The following is a 21,187-nucleotide window of genomic DNA, read 5'->3' as shown; positions in this document are numbered from 1 at the left end:
TAGTCCTCCAGCAACTCTCACACACTTCCTCTCCTCTGGCTTTCCACCCCCTCCCCAACTGGAGTGAGCTCCTCTTTAAACCCAGGTGCCCTGATTAGCCTGCCTTGATTGGCTGCAGGTGTTCTAATCAGCCTGTCTGCCTTAATTGGTTCTAGCAGGTTCTTGATTACTGTAGTGCAGCCCCTGCTGTGGTCACTCAGGGAGCAGAAAACTATTCATCCAGTGACCAGTATATTTGCCCTCTACCAGACTCCTGTACCCCACTGGTCTGGATCTGTCACAAAGGTTGTTATAAAAAGGAAGGTGAATTTTTCTTCTCCTTATCCACTGAGGAGAGACAATTAGTAATGGGTTTAAATTGCAGCCAGGGACATTTAGATTAGACATTAGGAAAAAACTTCCTATCTGTCATGGTGGTTAAGCACCAGAACAAGTTACACAGGGAGCTTGTGGAATCTCCATCACTGAAAGTTTTTCAGACCAGGTAAGCCAAGGACCTGTCAGGGATGGTCTAGATAACACTTAGTCCTGCCTCAGTGCAGGAGACTGGACTAAATGACCTATCAAGGTCCCTTCCAGTCCTACAGGTCTATGAAACACTTACTTGTGAGTTTAGTAGTTGTTGTTTTTTTGGGGTGTGTTTTGGTAGCACCTACTAGGAGCCTCTGTTGTGGATCAGGATCTCTTTGTGCCAGGTGCTGGTGTGCTTTCCACTGGTTACTCAGAGTAATGAGTGTTACTTTCACTTAGTATGTTTTTGCAGGATTGAGTCCTTATTTCTAGAGACAGAAAACTCTGGTGAAGTTCAGACCACAACTTTGGACCTGCCCCCTTACTCCTTTAGAAGACCAGGGTATTTAGGTACCTAGGCACTGTGAAAATCCCACTAGGCACCTAACGCCCATTGGGAGTCTAGGAGACTATTTGTTTAGGTGCCTAAATAGCTTTGAAAATCTGGCCCCTAGTGCCTGATCCTGCCCCATTTAAATCAATGGAAACTTTATCAATGGGCCCAGGGTCAAGCCTTAATATCTTTTTAAAAAATACTATAGTAGCCTACAGTAATTGCCCCAAACACAGCAATATCCTTGCCATAAGGTGTAGTTAGTATTTTGGACTGTCACTGTAGTACTTTTGGGGGTTGAACAAGCTTCCCCACCTCCTAAGCTTTGGGGGAGAACTGAATATCACTCATGGCTCCTTCCTCCCCAGTGAGCCAAACCCTGGAACGGGGGCGTGTAGCGCTAGTGTTGAACTTTGCCAATTTGAGCCCATCTCAGCATGGTATATTTCTCACTTTTGCTGCATTGTAATCTGGGAATAGTGCGTTACTATTGTATTCACATTCATAATTATAGTTATTAGACCTGTAAAAAGCCCTAGAGTTATTGTTCAGGTGAGGCGGTGAACATAGTGTATGGGAGGGGCTGAGGGGGAAGAAAAAGAAAAAAGCTAAAGGTACAGTATGCTTCATGTTCCCTTAAACTATAGCGTGTTATTTAGAGGTTCATCTGAGGTTTTAAATCTACAGGTAGTGGATAGCCTCTGACTACTTTCTTGGAATCCAGCTGCTTTAACGTCTCTACTTTAGACTGAGACCATTCACATATCCTATAGCAATATGCCGTTCTTTAATAATAATAATAAAAACAGAATATTATCTTGAACTCTGAATATCACAGTACCTATAGAGTTCTTACACGTAATTAGTATAAGGATAAGATTTAAACTCACGGTACTGCCCTTTGCTTTTAATAAGATTGCTTTGAATTGAACAATAAAGTGTGGTATTTCCTAAAAACAGATATTTATTTCCAAGTAGATTTGCATGATCAGTTCCTTGCACCAAAAATAGAGACGCAGAAGTTACCAGTTTTGATTTACCTATTCCTCTCCATGCCCCATAAAGCAAATTCAACATTGCATAGGTTGAGGAAGGTAAGAACATATTTGGTGAAGGTAGTAGGAGCCAAGGAATTTAATACTGGTCCCAGTTCAGCAAAGCATATGTTTAAAATCAATGGGATTGCTACATGTGGCTAAGTGCTTTGTCAAGTAGAATGATTCACTGAATTGAGCCTTCTGTGGGGTTTGGAACACCCTCCATTCCTGCTGATGCTCACATCTTGCACAAAAGTGGTGCTTACATGGTGCTGCATGTCTAGGGCCAGGTTTTGCCCTGACAATACCACTAGGGCTGTGTGGGAGGATCATAATCTTATTTGTAATAACCGCTTGTAACCTAGAACCTGAAATCTGTTTTGTTATTTTTACTCCTTTACACCTGGACATAGATTGGTTACAGTGGGGTAGCATTTGAGTGCACAGAAGCTTTCTTGGATTTTTAATTCCCTGGAAAGTATAACATAAAGCTTCCTGCTTTCTTCCTTCCATTTGCGAAAGCTGACTCACTCCCTTGCATTTTATGTATTGTGTGCTTCTATGTACAGTATGCATTATGGATCAGAGCACAAGCTGGGGTGAATTCTGAATCCACTCCAACTTTGGGGCATGAGTGTATTTGTGGAACTGAAGTGTCCGCGAGTGTTGATGTCCTTTGAATGTGCCTGATGCTCTATAATGGCACAGTTAGTTATGTCCTGGGGATGACATTCTGTTTAGCTAGCGTTCGTGTATTTGACTGCTCTTTGCATTTTTATTCCCCAGTGGGATCGTTCCTATGCCTGCTGAACATGTAAACCCTTTTTCTACATAATTGAACAATTTGTCTATTCACATTCTTACAACCCTCCCAACATTGTGGTATCAGAGACTGTCACCAATTTATTAATGGGAACCATTCTGTTACCTTTTGCCCTAAATGTTTTCTGTGACTCGCTTTGATTGACTATAAGATTAGCATAACGACATTTACTGATCTCTCAGGCATTGGCTGAGCCATTATAATGGCTGTGAAGCAACATGGGATCCTTGCATGAAGGGTCCAGACCAGTTACGTACAATTATTAGAAGTATTTTTGGCTACAGGTATTTGTGACAGGGCAATGAGAATACAACAGGATTTGGCATGCCTAGGAGGTGATGTGCTTTATTGTAAAAGGGGACAATACATGTAAATCCTTTCCCCCTGAATCTTAGTCTTAAATTCTGCCAGCAACTTCTCCACCTCACTCCACTTTCTGATCCCCTCTTATAGCAGGTTGGGCCAGAGAATGAATGAATTTCCCACAAAGCTGGCCCAGCTGCAAATCCCTCCAGTCCAAGCAGAGAACTATAGTCCTTCCTGTCTAAAGCATTAACCCCTTCCTTGCCAACCTCTGAATAAAGCATGCACACCTGTCTACCTCCAAACAATGAAGTAATCAGTATCCAAGAGTATGCGGGGCAGAGGTACTTTGGAGCAAGGACAGAATCTTTTTAATTCGATTGCTGTGACAGCTTAAAGTTGCATTGAGTGATTCATTTGAAGGACACGCTCTGATGTAATGAGATCGTTGGAGTTGGAAACTTAAGATTTCACCTACGATATTTGAATGTTTTTTCCCATTTAATTAATGAAGCAACATATATTTAAAAACAAAAGTAATTGAAACCCAATGGCCATGAAGAGATAATTGCAGTGTACATGCATGCATCTCGGTGAGAGGATTTGTTTACCCTGAAGAGATTAAGGGAGGAGCTTCTGTCAAAATCATGGGTTTTGATACTTCTAATAAGAATGAAATTAGGTCCTACAGCTGATTCTTCCCAGTGTCTTCTGTTTTAAGGACTATCTGTTTGCAAGGAGCATATTTCCAAATGTCATGGGTATTCTGGATCTTGTTTTCCAAATAGTAACAGAATTATACTTAAAAACCCACCAAGAACACTGTAATGCATGAATGTGCATTGTCTTCTGTGAAAACTGGATAGTTTGAAAAATAAACACTGTGCTAACCACAGTGGGTGGTTAGTACATGAATTAAATTCTTACTAACATTTTTCAATAGGAAACAAGGCTTAGGATATATCTTCAGGTTCCCCCGAGGGAATACATACTTGTATCCTAAACTGCCTCAGGATGGTATCATTACTTCAGAGGGAAGTACTTGAAAGAGTGCTAATTTGCTAGTTTAAAAATATTAACTGGGAAAAAAGACATTTTAAATGACACTTTGAGGCTATTTTGCACATGTCTAAAATTAAAAGAGTATAAACCTTCTGTTTTCATCATTTCCAGTTTCAGCATCAAGTTGCCTGGCCTTCCTTCGTCTCATGGCTCACGTCATTTGTCTGAAATGGCATATGAGACATAATTTGCAGATACCAGGCCACACATTCAGCCAAGGAGAAGAAATAACCCGGCTTGGGAACAACCTTGGAGAAATTGCACAGATCAAAGGGTATTATAAGAATAACAGACCAAATTCCTGCCCTCAAATACTCACAACTTCCCTGCAACTTCTATGGAAGTTGCACCCCAGTGCAGGGTGGGGCAGCAGAATGAATCCCTGTATCTTATATTCATATGGTACCTTTAAGCCCATTGGTTCCTGCTTGGCAATACAAGCTATACCCATTAGTTCCTCCACTGCAGTCCTGCCACCTCTAGGGTGAAGCTTTGGAGTTGCACTTTAGCACAGTGACACCACACAATAATTTAGGACAAGGAGCAAAGGATAACACCACATCCAGTTAAAACTTTGGGGTGAAATTAGCATGCTACTCTGCTCCTGACCACTACTGTTAGCCATGTAAGTATAACTTACAGGTCTTGATTCACCATGACTGTGAATTGTGCCTCCCTATGCCAGCAGGGGCTGCAGATGGGGAATCCATTCCCCTCGGGAGGCAAGTGGCACTTATACTGCCACCTTTCCTTACAGCCCCTGCAGGGAAGGGCAGCTTGAAATTGCAGTTGAGTGCCACAGGAGCCCAACTGGTGGAGGATGCCAAGGACATGATGTGAGTTAGGGCATCCACAAGCTGTCCAAACTGCACACCCTTCCCCAGCCAGTGCTGTCCACTTTTGAAGTGCAAAGCTGCCTGTCTGCAGGGGCTATACTGGCAGCCCCCTTCGGTGGACTCACTGATGCTGGGGTCATTTCTGCCTGTATCTGGTCTGAAGCTTCCAAAGCTATGTGGAAAAGCTTCTCAGGACAAAACAAACTTCACGAACTCTTGGAGGAAGGAAAGTCAAATAAGAAGCAGAAAACCTGAGGAAATGCAGGGTGGGGTTGAGGGTGCATGTCACAGCTAGACAACAAAGAGGTTCAGGACAGCATGAGCAGGGAGAGGTTTAATGTATGGTTTGTGGGGCAAATCCCACCCCACCTCCATGGGTGTAGAGACCACTCCAGCAATGGAATAAGGAAGGTGCCCAAGGGCAGGAATTAAGGAAACCACTCAGAAAATGCAGACTTGCTACGTGGCATGAAGCCCAGCAATTTGGTGACGAGGCAAAAAAAAGGAAGATTCTTTCCATCTTGCCTCCTCCCAGTTCTCAAGCACCTAGCCAAATTCCTCGAGCTGAGGAGCTCATTTCAGACTGGGCAGTCCTAGAACGGTGCCAGCACCACACAGGAGAATGCATTGTTCAGAAAAACCACACAACGTAGGGTGTTCGAAGTAGCTCAGCCAATTCTTCCTACTGGGATAAAAAAAAGACAATGCCTCTAAGAATACTATGGAAAAAGTGGCTAAGGCTGGCATTCAAGAAATATCACCAGATTACAGTTTTAAGTTTATTACAAGAATGAGTCATTTATTCTATTTGCCTTTCACATTGAAAGTCTCATCACTGTTGCAGCCTCAGCTTTGCATCCCTCACACGTTTTTTTTGGAAAGCAGCAGTATACACTGTGCTTCTGACCTTTACTGAGATCCATAATGTGCTTGATCGGTCATTCTTATCCCCCTCTTTTATAACCTCCCCAGCCTGGGCGCGTGTGGCTGAGGTGAACTATTTTATAGAATATTTAAAAGGTTGCAGTCATGCCGCAGTCCGCTCTTTCATGCAATGGAGGTTTAAGGAGAGACTGATGGCTTACTCAATTATTTTAACTGGTGTGGGTTTTGCTGTTCAATAGCACTGGTTACATAAATGTATATATTTGTCCATTTGCCTCATTCATCTTAATCTTGTGGTTCTTCACCAAGGGTCGCCATGGGCAGCACAATATCTTTGCACCAATTAAACCCTATTTTGAGAGCCAGTGTAAATAGTTCTTAAGCAGCTCTGTGCAGGAGTGAAGTTTACCCCAAGATTACAGCCCATTAGGGACCTGATTCTACTCTTACACAAGTTTTAGCTCTACTGGGAAGCAGCATAACCTAGCGGCCAGCACCGGACAGGGACTTAGGAGACATAGGTTCTATTCCCACCTCAGCCACTGGATTGCTGGGTGACCTTGGGCAAGTCACTTCACCTCTCTGTACCTCAGTTTCCTCATCTATAAAAATGGGGACAATGATGCTCACTTCCTTTTCAAAGTGCTTTGAGATCTATGAATGAAAAGCACTAGATAAGAATTAGGCATTTTTATTTGTATTTTTATTACTGGCTCCAGCTGAGTTACTCCAAATTAAGTGAAAGGATAATCAAATCATTTCCCCCCCCCCCCCGCATGTTGAATAACCTAGCTACAAACTTCAGTACTTGGGAGAACAACCTTCACATTTTCATGTTGAATTTTTTCATGTTTTGCCCAGATAGATTTTGTTTTGCTTTTTTAAATCTATCTAATTCAGCCTCTTTTCTAAATCACTAGCATGCTGTTGAAGTAAGTTCAGGGACAGGTTATGGCTTTTAAATAAAGCAACAACTGCAGATGGAAAAATTCATCTTGCAAGAGAGGGTTTTGGGTGGGGTGTCTGATATCACATTTTAGTATTTTTTAATCCCTTTGCCTGATCTCCTAATAGATAAGTAAATGTTCAGTGACCTGAGTTTTAAACAGCTTCCTAGTTAATCTCTTGGATTGCTAGATACTTTGGTACTTGATTAGTCTAAAATGTGGAGGCTGTGACAGGTTGTACAGAAGAAATTGTGCCTTGTAGAATTACTTGTGGGGATTGGAGCCAACCACCTGCTACAATGCCAGGAAAGATTAATTACACCTCACTTTCATTTGACCTGAATCCCAGAGTGGATAGCTAGACCTCCTGCTCACCTGGTTGTAATATTTGATAGAGGCAACACTCTAAAATCCCATCTCTTAACTTTGCCAGGCAGGTGACAATGGCTAGTGTTGGGATGTTTTAAAATACACTTGCTTTGTGCATTTTAGAATGGAGGATGGCCGCTTTAAGCTTCAGATCAAACCCACTCTGGTGTCACTGTCTTCCCACCATGAAGCATTCATAGGAGAGACAGCAGTTCTTGTAGTGTCTTTTACTCTTCCTGATCACTTGGATATTCAGCAGCAGTTCAAAAGAAACCATGTCATCCAAGACAAAAAACCCAAACCCTTCAAAATCACACAATAGCAGATGGCTGCTCCCATGTGCCGAGAAAGCACAGTGGCATCTACTATGCCTTTTACCTGGTGCAACACGGTTCTCGCACATCTTGCTCCTCCCTTCCCCAGCTGTGGGGTTTCTGGCAATACTGTCAGGGCTAGAGTCCCACACTTGGTGTCAGCGAGGGTGCAAAATTCACTGCTGTGCAGAGAGCCAGCTCAAGATCTCATCTATGAAATCCACGAACCAAGTCTACTGATTTTCTTATAGGTCCAATGAAAATCAGCCCCTTCTTCCTTTTTTTTGCACCTTTCCTGCTGAGTGAAAGAGATGCAAGAACATTTTAGGCATCAAAAAAAACCGATCTAAAATATTCATTTCGGTCTTATCATAGAGTAGTTAATCCCCTGATGGGGTCTTGATGTTTATCCTTCCTTCTTCAAGTTTTCTCCATTATTTCTGTCTCGCGTTAATTTGAACAACGCTCCCTAGATGTACCTTTTATGATTTAGGATCTCAACTGCTCTTGCCATTAATGGCCTTGATTAATGTGCTTAAAAATGCCTCAAGACATTTGTGACACATTGTGAGAGGGGAATGACAAGGGTTTTGAATATGTTAGATTTAATTTGTGATTCTCCTTGTGACTGTGAGCTTGGAGGCCATTTTACGTTCCTTAGCAAGTGCTTAGATGATTGGTTTTTTATTCTATTACTTTCCAGGCACTGATGTGGAAGGAGCGTGATTTCCAGACAAGTGGCTGCATTTTGTTAGCCAAACTGTGGTAACTTTGGCCAAAGCCCCGTTTGGAAAAAGTCATTCATTGTAATTTCAGTCCCTTGATTGGGATTGATCAGAACACACAACTGAATGGGGATAGACACAAGGATGGGTTTGGGGTTTTAAGTGGCAGGCTGCAACTTGACCAAAATTTAACATGGGAGAGGGGCGCTATTCATACATTTCCCCATACCAGGCATTTAAGTGGATCCAGTGTGCAGTTTATAGGGCATTTTGTCATATAACCCATAACTCAGGGTAGACTCTCCATTGCCCGCCCCAAGGATTCTGCTTACTCTGCTGAAACCTTTCACCTTCCTCCCTGCAAAGGAAACAGAAGAGGGGATCAAAGAGGGATCTCAGTCTGCAAAGAATTCAGATCTCCCTTTTGCCCATAAACCCCGGGTCTGCCATCAAAATCCCATGTCTCTTATTTTCTGGTTGCTGTCCTTTTGGTCTTTTATCCGTACTGGGCACAAGTTGCAACAGACATTCATTCAGTTCCTAACATCGAATTCCTAAATCCTGTCCCTCTTCAACTTTCTATTCTGTGTTGCAACACAATGTATGGTGTGACACAGAGAAGTGCTGATGCAAGACTGATATTTATTTAGCAGTCTCAGTGGAATGACATGGGTCATGATTACTAAAGATCACTGCCCCACTCAAGTGGCAGAGGTCAGTGTATGCTGACTTCTTTGGCAGCTGTCACATCTTTCCCTTTATTTTAAAAAACAAATTAAAATTATTATTTATCTTGCAGCAGCAGCAGCAGGGCCAGGGTTCCATTGGACACACACATTGTAAAGCAATGGTCCTTGATTCAGAAAGTTTCCAGCCTAGATTAAGATTGTTACAGGATAAGAGATTATAATCCAGGGGCTCAACTGTGCAGCCAGATCTGTGCCAATGGAGCCCTGAAACCTATAGGGCTCGGTGAGGGTGAAGTGGAGCTATCCATACGACTCTAGTTGAAGGACGGGGCTTAGGTTCTTAGTTGTTTCCATACAGTACTTGTCCTGGAAGTATTTTAGTGTAACAAACATCAGGAGAGTACATCAGCTCTATATTTATTTTTGTGAAACTCCTCTTAGAAAGTCTACAATTAATAATTATACTGAAGTTCTGAATGCATATTATGGACCACAAGAAGGTCTTTGGCATGAACTTTACAGGACTCATGTGAAAAGAGAAGGATTCTGTTTTATGGGTCTGAGAGTCTTTTTTCTCGTATTAACATATGCCCCCTTTTTCTGGATTTTTAAGCAAGCTATAAACAAAATTTGATGCACATGAAGTTTGATTCATGGAGAATTTAATTTGTCCAGTATAAAAGACTAACACAGGTCATATAACATTGAATTATAGTTGTAATTTAAGTAGTATCCATTGAAGAATGCAGAATTGTTTCCCTGGGGTCCATTTATCACTGTTTCCTACTAATTTGAAAGCTCAGGATACAATATGCATTACTCCTGTTATTAGCAATGTCTTTGTGCCGATGTTTCATCCCCTCTGCATCTTCCTGAACTTTCATTCATTTTGTAATTAATCTTGGGATTTGTTTTAAAGGTTTCTGGCAGATGCGACTCCATCTTTGTTAATGGCAAGGAAATGAAGAGCAAGGTGGATACCATTGTGAACTTTACTTACCAGCATTTTACCACCCAGCTGGAAGTGACGGTCTGGGCTCCACGGCTTCCTTTGCAGATAGAGATCTCGGATACAGAACTTAGCCAGATCAAGGGCTGGAGGATACCTGTCACCTCCAATAAGAGGTATGATTGCTATATTTGCATGACCTACGTGCATGCATATCGCCAGGGATTTTAAGGTCCAGCAGGTTCATTTGGAGACTATTTTTCAGAGGGTAGAACATCCCATTTTCAAACAGAGTTTATAGTCTGCCTTGGCCTGAAACAGTCACTCCTGTGATAACAGTAGGCCAAATTCTGTCGTCCTTTCCATCCTGTGAAAAATCCATGAAATCAAAGCTAGCTGCATGGATGTGAATCTGCGGAAAGAGCATGGATCTAGCACATCAAGCGGGCAGCACTAAGTACGTAAGGACACAGGGCATGTCTACACTGCAACCACAGAGTGCAATTGCAATGTTTACAGACATACCCGAGCTAGCTTTAACCTAGCTTGCTTGGGAACTGGAGGAGCACAGGGGTGGCAGGCACAAGTTTCAGCATGGGCTTCACAAGCCTGCCAGAACCCTGGGTAATTACTTGGGCCCACACTGAAGGCTGCACAGCTGCGGTTTCCCTGCCGTGGTACCCAAGCTGGCTAGATTGATTGTAGCTCAGGTTTGTCTATGCAAGCTGCTCGCAGACCCTGTGATTGCAGTGTAGACATACCCATAGGTATAAAACAAAGGCACTGTAGAAAAGGCTCCAGTCTGGGCAGCAGGCAGGGCTCCTGGAGCTCTTGAGTCCTAATCCCAATTCAGAATTCCTGAGTTTCTAGTATGACTGTTTGCAGCCTTGTGAAATTTACTGCAGAGTCCAGCCTCAGTTTCTCCATCTGTAAAATGGAGTAGTACTTTGCCTATCTCATAGTGGTGTTATCAGAATTTTAGAGCATAGTAAAGACTACACTTTAACTGTGGAGTTACGCTTTAAGGGTTTGTCTCAGGTGTATATACAAGTCATTTCAATGCACAGAAACTCAGCTAGGGCATAGTAACCCTTCCCCCCCCTCCCTCCATGCAGGCATGTCCATAGTTACAGCCTAATTCTCCCATCCTTACTCTCACTGAGTAGCGCCTTACTCTGAGCTGTTCTATTGAAACTATTTTGCCTGAAAAACATGTAGTTGGACCTCTGAATGCTAATATTTGCATGCACAATTAATTGCAGGTGCAAACCTGTGGGCACAATTACTTGTGAGTACAATATTTATTACCCACAAGAATAGATCATGTTGAGGCCTGGCTGTAAATCAGGCTTTTAGAGTTGAAGTCCTTGCCCCGTTTTCCTTGTGCTCGACATTAATGTAGCTCAGTAAGCCTCATTACATCTATTACACAAAATTCTGAAGGGAATATGGCGTTTTCGGTTAGACCCCTTTTAATCTCCTCTTTCCCAGAGAATGCAGGTCCAGTTTCTTTGACATTTCTGAATATAGATGAGCTTCTCGTTTCTGTGGATTATTCCATTTGACCTCTGCTGCACCTTCTCCATGACAGTAATGCAGCACAGGGCTCCAATAATAGACTCACCTTCTGTCCCCTTATTTTTCCTGAGCCTGTATCTGCTATTTCTAAAGTCACAACAAGCAGCAGAAGTGCACTTTGCACAGTGTTGTTTGTCTCATTGGTCTAGATGATTTGCTAGATTTGATTTTACCATGAAGATCAGGAAGCTCGGAATATAAGACTGTGTTCACAAAAGCTGTTTTCAGTGACTTACAGTTTTGCCCATGGTTTCATACTTACACTGACTTACTGTTACAATGTCATTGTGCCATCCGACACCAGACTTTAAAGTGCATACAGTGCCTCAGTTACACAGCGTGGTGATAACACATAGATGTGAAAGAGAGAGGGAGAAAAATTTCCCACAAATCATCAGCAATATCAAGAAGAGCAAGGGGGAGCGATCTGAGCAAACATAAAAGCATGTGGGTGAAAAAGGGACGAAGTGAATGAGCATTACAGCAGCAGATCTTTTGAAGAAGCATCAAGCTTTGTACAAGCAAGTTCTACAGAGATGCTCAAAGAAGCACTACCTAGAGATCTGATTTAGGCAAGAAAGCATTGGGGATTCACACCATCACATACAGTCCCCAGCTAAAATCCCTCCAACTCATCATCAGGGATCTACAACTCATCCCGGACAATGATCCCACACTTTCACAGGCCTTGGGTGGCAGGCCAGTCCTCACTCACAGACAACCTGCCAACCTGAAGCATATTCTCACCAGTAACTGCACACCGCATCATGGTAACTCTAACTCAGGAACCAATCCATGTCACAAACCTTGATGCCAACTCTGCCCACATATCTACACCAGCGACACCATCACAGGACCTAACCAGATCTGCCACACCATCACCGGTTCATTCACCTGCATGTCCACCAATGTAATATACGCCATCATATGCCAGCAATGCCCCTCTGCTATGTACATCGGCCAAACTGGACAGTCTCTACGGAAAAGGATAAATGGACACAAATCAGATATTAGGAATGGCAATATACAAAAACCTGTAGGAGAACACTTCAACCTCCCTGACCACACAATAGCAGATCTTAAGGTGGCCATCCTGCAACAAAAAAACTTCAGGACCAGACTTCAAAGAGAAACTGCTGAGCTTCAGTTCATCTGCAAATTTGACACCATCAGCTCAGGATTAAACAAAGACTGTGAATGGCTTGCCAACTACAAAACCAGTTTCTCCTCCCTTGGTTTTCACACCTCAGCTGCTAGAAGAGGGCCTCATCCTCGATTGAACTAAGCTCGTTATCTCCAGCCTGTTTCTTGCTTGCATATATATACCTGCCCCTGGAAATTTCCACTACATGCATCCGACAAAGTGGGTATTCACTCACGAAAGCTCATGCTCCAAAACGTCTGTTAGTCTATAAAGTGCCACAGGATTCTTTGCTGCTTTTACCGTTCTGATAAGGTGACTTTACTGGTGCAAGAGCGGAGGGGGAAAAGGCGGCTTGAGGTCTTTTCTCTTGCCCCTCCCAGCCTCAAAGGCCCCAGGCTGGAACATTCAATATTTGGACAAGCAGCTAGATTAAGCATTTCCAGGAATACTACTATATTGATGAATATCTGGATAACTTGAAAAATTCTATCGGTGAGCATGGCATGGCATCAGCTCAAATTTACAATGCAAATACAAAAGCGTTTCTGGCAGCAGCGATCCTATCACTGAAAATTCTAGTAGTTTCCAGCTAGGAGCCTGTTGCCAGCTGTGCTCAGTGACAAGGATACATCTTAGCTGTTGAAGAGACCAAACAGAGAGCAAGGAGCAGAATTATTTCACACTTTACAAGGGGATGTAACTTGGGATAATGGGATAAATTAACCAGATATTCTGGCAATGAGCTCACTGCAAATGGGCAGATAATCAGACATCTTCTTTTGTCTATCTAGAAGGTGCTCCTGATCAGGTGGTTGTGTCAAAAGGCCAGGTAATGAAGAACTGGCCCAATGGAAACTTTTCTAACGTTCACAGGTGAAGACAAAGTTGCTTTCTGTGGAGAGAGAAAATGTGCTCGTTGATTGAATTGGTGCCAGCTGCTACAGTAGTCCCAGAATCACTAACTTTCATTTGTTTTAGCAATCCAAAGAGATGCACCTTCTGCTGCTTTTGGGCCGGATGCTGCAGTTCTTACTTAGATGCAAATCCAACTGAAGTCAATGGGTTTTTTGCTGGAGTAAATGGCTGCAGGATTGGGTTGCTGATGTTTTATTATAGGAATTGGCTTTTGAACACCACACATGGTGAGTTAGACATTCAGTGGTGGTTAACATCATGGACGTTTTGACTTCAAACCCATTACGCACAGCTTTGGACATTTCCCTCCTAGTGTCTAGTGCTGAGTTACTGGGCCAGCTGAAATAAAGATAATGGTCTGAGAGCCTATGCACTGTTTGCAAGCTGGCAAGCAATCTTAGTTCACTGCTGCTCAAATTACATCTGACCCATTGGCACATCTTTAGCAACCACTGTTTCCCTGAAGGGTGGAAGGAAAAAGTGTGGCTGCTGTATTGCTACAAGAATGGAGCTGGTTGTTTGACACTGTGTGTCAGCTGTCTATGCATGTGTGACTGGAAAAGTAGTTCAGGTTTCCAGGAGACAAAAATTACCCCGGGTTTATGAAACACTAGAATGTTTTTATTTACTTCCCCCCCTCTATTTTAAATCAATAGGTAATCAGGGCCTAGCATTAGCTATGCTAGCCTTGACATTTGCACTGTATGGGAGCTTCAAAGTTTCCTTTCCTTTTTCATGCTTTGTGTGTTTTACTCAATATTTCATTGGTTTTCCATGTTTAGAGGGAATTTGTTTTGTTTTTCTCTCTCTCTAGGTGTTTATATTACACCAGCACCATGCCGTCTTTGATTGTTCACATATTTATGGGTTTATACTGAACACCCCAGCGAGGTAGGGAAGCATTATCCCCATTTGACAAACAGAAGACCTGAGGCACGGAGAGGTTAAGTGACTTGTCCAGGGTTGCACAGGAAGAGAGTGACAGCTTCAGGAGTTGAACTTAGGTCTCTTCTCAGCAGCGATTTAGCTTACATTAGTCAATACTAAACTGCCCTTGGAACAGTGTAATGTTGTGTGAATTCCATGCAGCCAAAATGTGTTCTTGTATCATCCACTGTGAAGACGTTCCAAATGGAAAAAGCTTTCATTTAACACCCAAGAACCTCCCAACGTTCTGTGTTAGAACAATAACCTTTGTATAGTCTGAACACACAAACAACATGAGAGTCAATATTGTCAGTCCAAAAAATCTTATGAGCTGTTGAAGAACTAGAACTGGTATTTTTTTAAGAGGGCTAAAAGTTAGGCATATAACTCCTTTTCAATGTCAGTGAGAATTGCTGCCTAACTCCCTTGGATTCCTTTGAAAATCTTAGTCTATATTATTAGGAAGTCTTTAATCCTATAGTTAAGGCTACGTTTATGTGATGGAGGTCATGGAAGCCATGGAATCTGTGACTTCCAGAGACCTCTGTGACATTCTCTGCTTCAGCCCCAGGGGCTGTGGGACTCTGGAGCTGGCAGCCAGCGGGGGCCCTGGCAGGGTTCCAGCAACAGGGAGCCCTCTACAACTGGTGACAGATCCCTGAGGGGGCCTTCCTCAGGGTTCCAGCAACAGGTGAAAGCCTCATGCAGGGGGTGGGGGGATGCCTCAGGTGAGCGGTTGGGGTTGTCCCATTTTCTCTTTGGGAAATATGGTCACCCTGTAGCTCCCAGCCACTGTGGGTGGAGGGAGACCCCCCTTGCGGCTTCCACCTGCTGCGTGTGGAGGGGGAACCCCACAGCTCCCAGCCACCAGGGTGGTGGGGGAAACCATGAAGCCATAGCAGCAAAAATCACGGACAGGTCACTGCTTCTGTGAATTTTTGTTTATTGCCTGTGACCTGTTCGTGACTTTTATCAAAAATAATGATGACAAAATCTTAGCCTTACCTGTAATGAAAGGGTCTGTTGATAATCATGTTATTGTCCACATACCATAGTAATGGAAGGCCTATAACTGTGTGTAATAGTAAGATGCATGTAATAATTGATCCTTTCTTGCTTAAATATCTTCTTATGTGCAAATTTTCTCAAGGGAAAGTAGGAAGATAGGGTAAAATATAAACATAGTGGCAGACATCCTGAATTCCTTGCTCCCTTTGGATTGGTATGGCAAGTTTTCACCTGCTCCTTACTGAATTAAATGGCTTTTACTTCAGTAGAAACTTGCATCAGAACTGAGTGAGGAATTTAGAATCTGGGCTATTCTAAAGAAGGGGCGTATACAAAGCAGTCTCCATTGTGTATAAGCAGAAATATGGCTTACTATGCCAATCCATAAATATAGGATGAACTTTTATACTTATCCATATGAGATGGAGAATCATAATTAAATCTATGGTGCATGCCACTTTCAATAGGGGCCGTCAATTTTCCAGATGAAAATCTGTTCTCTGGCTAGGGATATGCTCATGACTAATGTACTGTATGGAGCCCGTGAGCAGCAGAATGCTAATAGGAAGGCCGTTGGTGGAATGAACGGCAGAAAAGCCTATAATCTCAGCAAATGAAAGGAATATATTCAACTTAAAGTCAAATAATAGAGTGAGCACAAGGCCTGCATAGCATCCGAGAGTCTAACAAGAGCATTTATTCTCTCATTATGTACCCGGAAAATAATTATCCTCTCCTGGAAGTTCTCAGCTATTTACATGAGATGCGTTGCTTCAGCACGCATCAATGGGAAACGCATGGCGAGAGCCTCCACACAGCAAGCTGAAACTATACCTCTGCAGTTTAAATCAGTGTTTGCCTACTATGAGAGCACCCTATTTTCATGAGGCTCCCAGGGACACAGCCTTAGTCCAGCTTATACTTCAGCGTAAACTAAGCAATATAGTTCAAAACACCCTATTTCACCCAGCAATTATCCCTACTGAACATCACCAAGACTAAAGCCTGTGGAGAATCATAGGAACTTTGAAGGGGTTTAGGGCCAAATGTAATAAGAGTTTTACATAAAGAAGGTGATGGATCTAAATTCCAGTCTGTGGTGGCTGAGAGTTATTTGCTCAGAGCCTGCTTGGGGCATAACTACAAGGGGACACCAGAAAAGTTCAGCTGAATTAACTAAAAGTGTGAATTTAAAGTGTATTAGTTAAAGTGCATTCAACTCTTACGTGGGAAGAGAAGGGGGTCCATCTGACCCAGAGGGGAAGAGCATCTTCGTGCACTGGCTCAGCAACCTAGCGAGAAGGGATTTAAACTAGGTTCAAAGGATGCAGGTGACAGATGGTTGACCTTAACAAAAGGCTGGGTGTTGGTGCGGAGGGGGGATGGGACATGGAAATTACAGTAGGGTCACAGGAGAAACAAGAAGGAAACCATTGGGAGAATCTGTCTATTCACAAATGCAAGGAGTATGGGGAATAAAACAGGAAGAACTGGAAGTATTAGTACATAATTACTTAATTGGCATCACAGACTGACTTGGTGGGATAAGACTCATGACTGGAATATTGGTATAGACAAGAAGGCCAGGCTTGGAAAAGGGAAATGTTGCAATATACAGCAAGAACATATACACTTGTCCTGAGGTTCAGAAGGAGGTGGGTGTATTAACAGGAGTGTTGTATGTCAGACATAGGAGGTAATTGCCTTGCTCTACTCACTGGTGGTGAAGCCTCTCTGGGCACTACACTTTAGGAAACGTGGATAAATTGGAGAGAGTCTAGAGGAGAGCAACAAAAATGACAAAAGGTTTAGAACACCTGACCTGTGAGGAAAGGTTAAAAAAAACTGGGCATGTTGAATCTTGAGCAAACAGACTGAGGGGAAAATCTTCAACTATGTTAAGGGCTGTTATAAAGAGAACGGTGATCAATTGTTCTCCATGTCCACTGAAGGTAGGCCAAGAAGTAATGGGCTTAATCTGCATCAAAGGAGGTTTAGGTTAGTTATTAGGAAAAACTTGCTAACTATAAGGGTAGTTAAGCTCTGGAATAACTTTCCAAGGAAGGTTGTAGAATCGCCATCATTAGAGGTTTTTAAGAACAGGATGAACAAACACCTTTCAGGGATGGTCTGTGTTTACTTGGTTCTGCCTCAGCATAGGAGACTGGCCTTTATGACGTCTAGTGGTCCCTTCTATCCCTACATTTCTATGATTCTATGTTTACACTTTCATTCAGAATAAAGTAGCTTTTAAAAGCGAAGTAGCCTTCCAATGTGAATTAAGCTGAAGTGAACTAAGGCCACATTACTTCTGCATCAGATCATCCACACAAAGGTTCAACATGCTTTAAGTAATTCCCTTTAAATGAATACCTTTTAGCGAATTCAGCTTAACTTCCTGTGTAGAGAGTTTGAACGGTAGATTTTATTTTCAACATCTGTGAAGATACCACATCATATTTCTTGATGAAAAACAATGGGTTGAATGTGTGTAGCAGACTTGTGTGGCTTCCAGAAATCAAGGTGTAAAGTTTCCTATTTGAAAAAGTCAGATTTTTCTGCATCTAGTAGTGTTGCAAAAATGCCTTAAAAAGGTAAATTTTCTTTTTTATGGGCATTTCAGATTCAAATACCAGCTAAACTAAATTCACTGCTTCTCTTTTTCTGTTAAAAAACCTTAGCAACTGGCTTGAGAACCTGCATGCCTAGTTGCAAATTAAAATTAAAATGAACAAGCTTAAACCACTTGTAGAACAGTTCTATAATAGAAAAGCAGACAGATCACTGATTATATCATTGCTAGCAGGCACCATTATAACAGAGTTGTTTTAGCTCTACCCTCTAGCAAGGATTTTATCTGTATGAAATGTAAATGAAATGGAATTCTGGCAACATTGGTGCAGTCCAGACAAGCAAAAATCTTCTGAATACATTTGTAAAGGAGCAAGAAATATGGATAAGCAGGATTCTGAAAGATATTCAAAGCACAAGGCTCACTAACCTTAGCGGTAACCAGAAAAAAAAGGCAATATGAAGCAGTAGCTTGCATTTAAGAGGACACATCTTAAAATGAGCTCAAGGAAGGATTTTAGGCCTACTAAGATCACTAACAAGACATTAAGGCTCAACGAGGACCATGTAATGTGATGGATTTCAAACGCTTTGTTGGGTCCAAGGAAGCAAAGTATTGAAAAGCTCTGTCTTATTAACTGAATCAGGGAGTTGTGACTTTGAAGTGGAAATGGATATCATTTGTTTAAAAACACCCTTGAATTAAAGGACAACTTGAATTGGCACCTGGCAATGGAAGCTAGCAAAGCATGTTCTGAAATTGCCAGCACATCACTTTCCGCCTTTGCACCAACATTACGGGGCGTGGGCTTAGGCTCAGACATTCTAAGATCTAAAGTACTCTCAAAACTTTTCTAACATTCTACATGTTTGTGCAACAGAAAAGTTTGAAAGTACTAAGAAATGAGGACTTGTATGTAGAAATATTAAGATGATAACAACAGTGGGCTATATTACAAAACCCTTCCCAGGGAGATGAACCCTGGTGATCCCATGCCTGGAGAGGTCTAGAGACTGCAGTGAGGGCAAATAATGGGAGTGATCTCTACTCACTGGTAGCACAGCTCCTGGGGGAGTCACTCTGCTCTGCAGGCACTAGTGCTTGTTGGGGTAGCATTATCTCCCAGGGGATACCTGTGAGCTCTAGAAAGCAGCATGTTGCAGGTAGCAGCTTCTTGTTGGCTTCACCTCCTGTGGCCAAGGACATAAGCTCTTCTGACCTGTTGCAGAGCTGACCTCAGGGAGTTGGAGTGGCTTCCATAGACTGCAGGTAATAGAAGGAGCATGGCATGCGACTTCCCTGTCATCTGCACAAAACTGACCAATCTGTCTCCCTCAGCTCACATTTCTGTGGAGCGAGCAGAATGGAGCTGACTGATTCCCCCATCCCCACCCACCTGATTCCCCCATCCCCACCCTACCCATTGTGAATGGAAACTGAATATATTTTCCTTGTGAACAATTCTAGTCCATCTGCAGGTTCAGTCAGCAGACTAAACTTTAATAGCGGCAACACACAGGTGGGTTAGACAGAGTCAGACATTTCGTATATGAAAATAAGGAAAACACAAATCTATAAGCACCCATTTTAAAATCGAATTGAAGGGGACATCTACATGGCAATCAGGTGTGTGACAGCAGCACATGTAGTGTTGATCTGGCTAGCTCGAATAACAATAGCCGTGAAGCTGAGACAGCATGGGCTAGCTGCTCAAGAACATACCCAGAGTCTGGGGGTGGGGTGCTCCCGTGGCTTCACTGCTGTTGTTATTGGAGCTAGCCGGATCAAAGTATTGCTTAGTATTGATAGAACAAATCTGAATATGGCAACAAAGACAGAGATGGGATGTTCAGTGAGAACCAACAGGAGTCCATCTGTCTTAACTAGAAAGGGTCTACGAATGAGAACTCTGTGAAAGTTCATCCCTTTCTTAGCTATATCTGCTCAGCTCAACGAATGGGTGAGGGGACAAGTTATTTTACAGTATTTTACAGCCTCCAACGCCCTGAACTGGCTGGGGCAGTTTAGCTCTGCTCCCATCACATTTGTTTTGCTTGACTGGGATCCATCAGCTGATAGAGGCCAGATTTCATTTTGCGATGGCAGAGGCAAGGACTCATGGTTCTGGAACAGAAAAGCCTCTAAATAAAAGAAAAGTTTGAGATATTAGATATTAATTTAGATAAAAGATATTAATTGCATCAGAGTAATGAAAGATTGATTGTTTCTCTTTTCTCTAAATGAGAAACAGGCCAGATTTGGGTTTTGCAAAACCTCAGTTTTTGATCTTGCAAAATCCCATCACGGTGGATTCAAGTCTGGGTTACATTGTGTCTCATTCTATGGGGTCAGATTATTTAGAAAATTCCTAGATTAAACTCAAAGGGGGGCAGATTTTCATAAGAGCTCAGCAACCGACAGCTCCTGTCGAGGAACTGAAATAAGTGGTCAGATTTTCCAAAGAGCTCTGTAAGATGAGAGTTCTGAAGTGGGTGCTGAGAGTTCTGAAAATCTGCCCATTTATGTTGGTGCCTGAATGGGAATAGCTGGCCCCAGTTGTGGGCTTAGAGTAATTTTGAAAATCTGCCTTGGATATCTGTTTATTTCTGCTGGCGTGAAATAAATTTCTGTGCATAGGATTTGCACTGCTTTTTGCATGGTCCTGTTGTAAGTCATTCTTCAATATCCCTTTGTTAAAATATAATATGCCACATTCTTCCTGAGTGTAAATGCCATTGGTTTCAGTGAAGTAACTATTCAATGATATTAGAGAAATTTATTCAATGATATTAGGCAGACAAGGGGGGCAGGGAGAGGTAATATCTTTTATTGGCGCAACTTGTGCTGGTGAATGAGACAGGCTTATGAAGAGGAGGGTGATAAATTAACCTCCTTAACCACCAAGGATGGGACAAGAAGTAATGGCTTTAAATTGCAGCAAAGGCGATTTAGATTACACATTAGGAAAAGCTTCCTAACTGTAAAGGTAGTTGAGCACTCAAACATATTACTAGGGAGATTGTGGAATCTCTGTCATTGGAGGTTTTTTAGAGCAGGTTAGACAAACACCTGTCAGAGATGGTCTAGATAATACTCAGTCCTGCCTCACTGGAGAGGATTGGACTAAGTAACCTATCCAGGTCCCTTCCAGTCCTACATTTTTATGATTCTGTGAAACTTCCCTAAGATTAACTTTCTCATGTGAACAATTGCTGCATTGCCCACATGGATGTGTTATTCATTTGTCAGTAGGATTGGAG

General features: G+C 42.4%; 1 protein-coding gene across 1 annotated transcript in view; it reads left to right on the top strand.

The window, feature by feature from the left end:
* Window positions 1–21,187, top strand: part of TMEM132B (transmembrane protein 132B) — an 840,134-nt gene that overhangs the window by 327,699 nt on the left and 491,248 nt on the right. Inside the window, exon 6 of the mRNA XM_050923489.1 lies at window positions 9,754–9,959. Coding sequence (XP_050779446.1) covers window positions 9,754–9,959 — 206 coding nt within the window. The remainder of the gene's footprint in view (window positions 1–9,753; window positions 9,960–21,187) is intronic.

The sequence above is a fragment of the Gopherus flavomarginatus genome, chromosome 15, assembly GCF_025201925.1.
Source record: "Gopherus flavomarginatus isolate rGopFla2 chromosome 15, rGopFla2.mat.asm, whole genome shotgun sequence".
In the NCBI taxonomy this organism is placed as follows: domain Eukaryota; kingdom Metazoa; phylum Chordata; order Testudines; family Testudinidae; genus Gopherus; species Gopherus flavomarginatus.
Note: the sequence above shows the minus strand (reverse complement) of the source record. Positions and strands in the feature narration are given on the sequence as shown.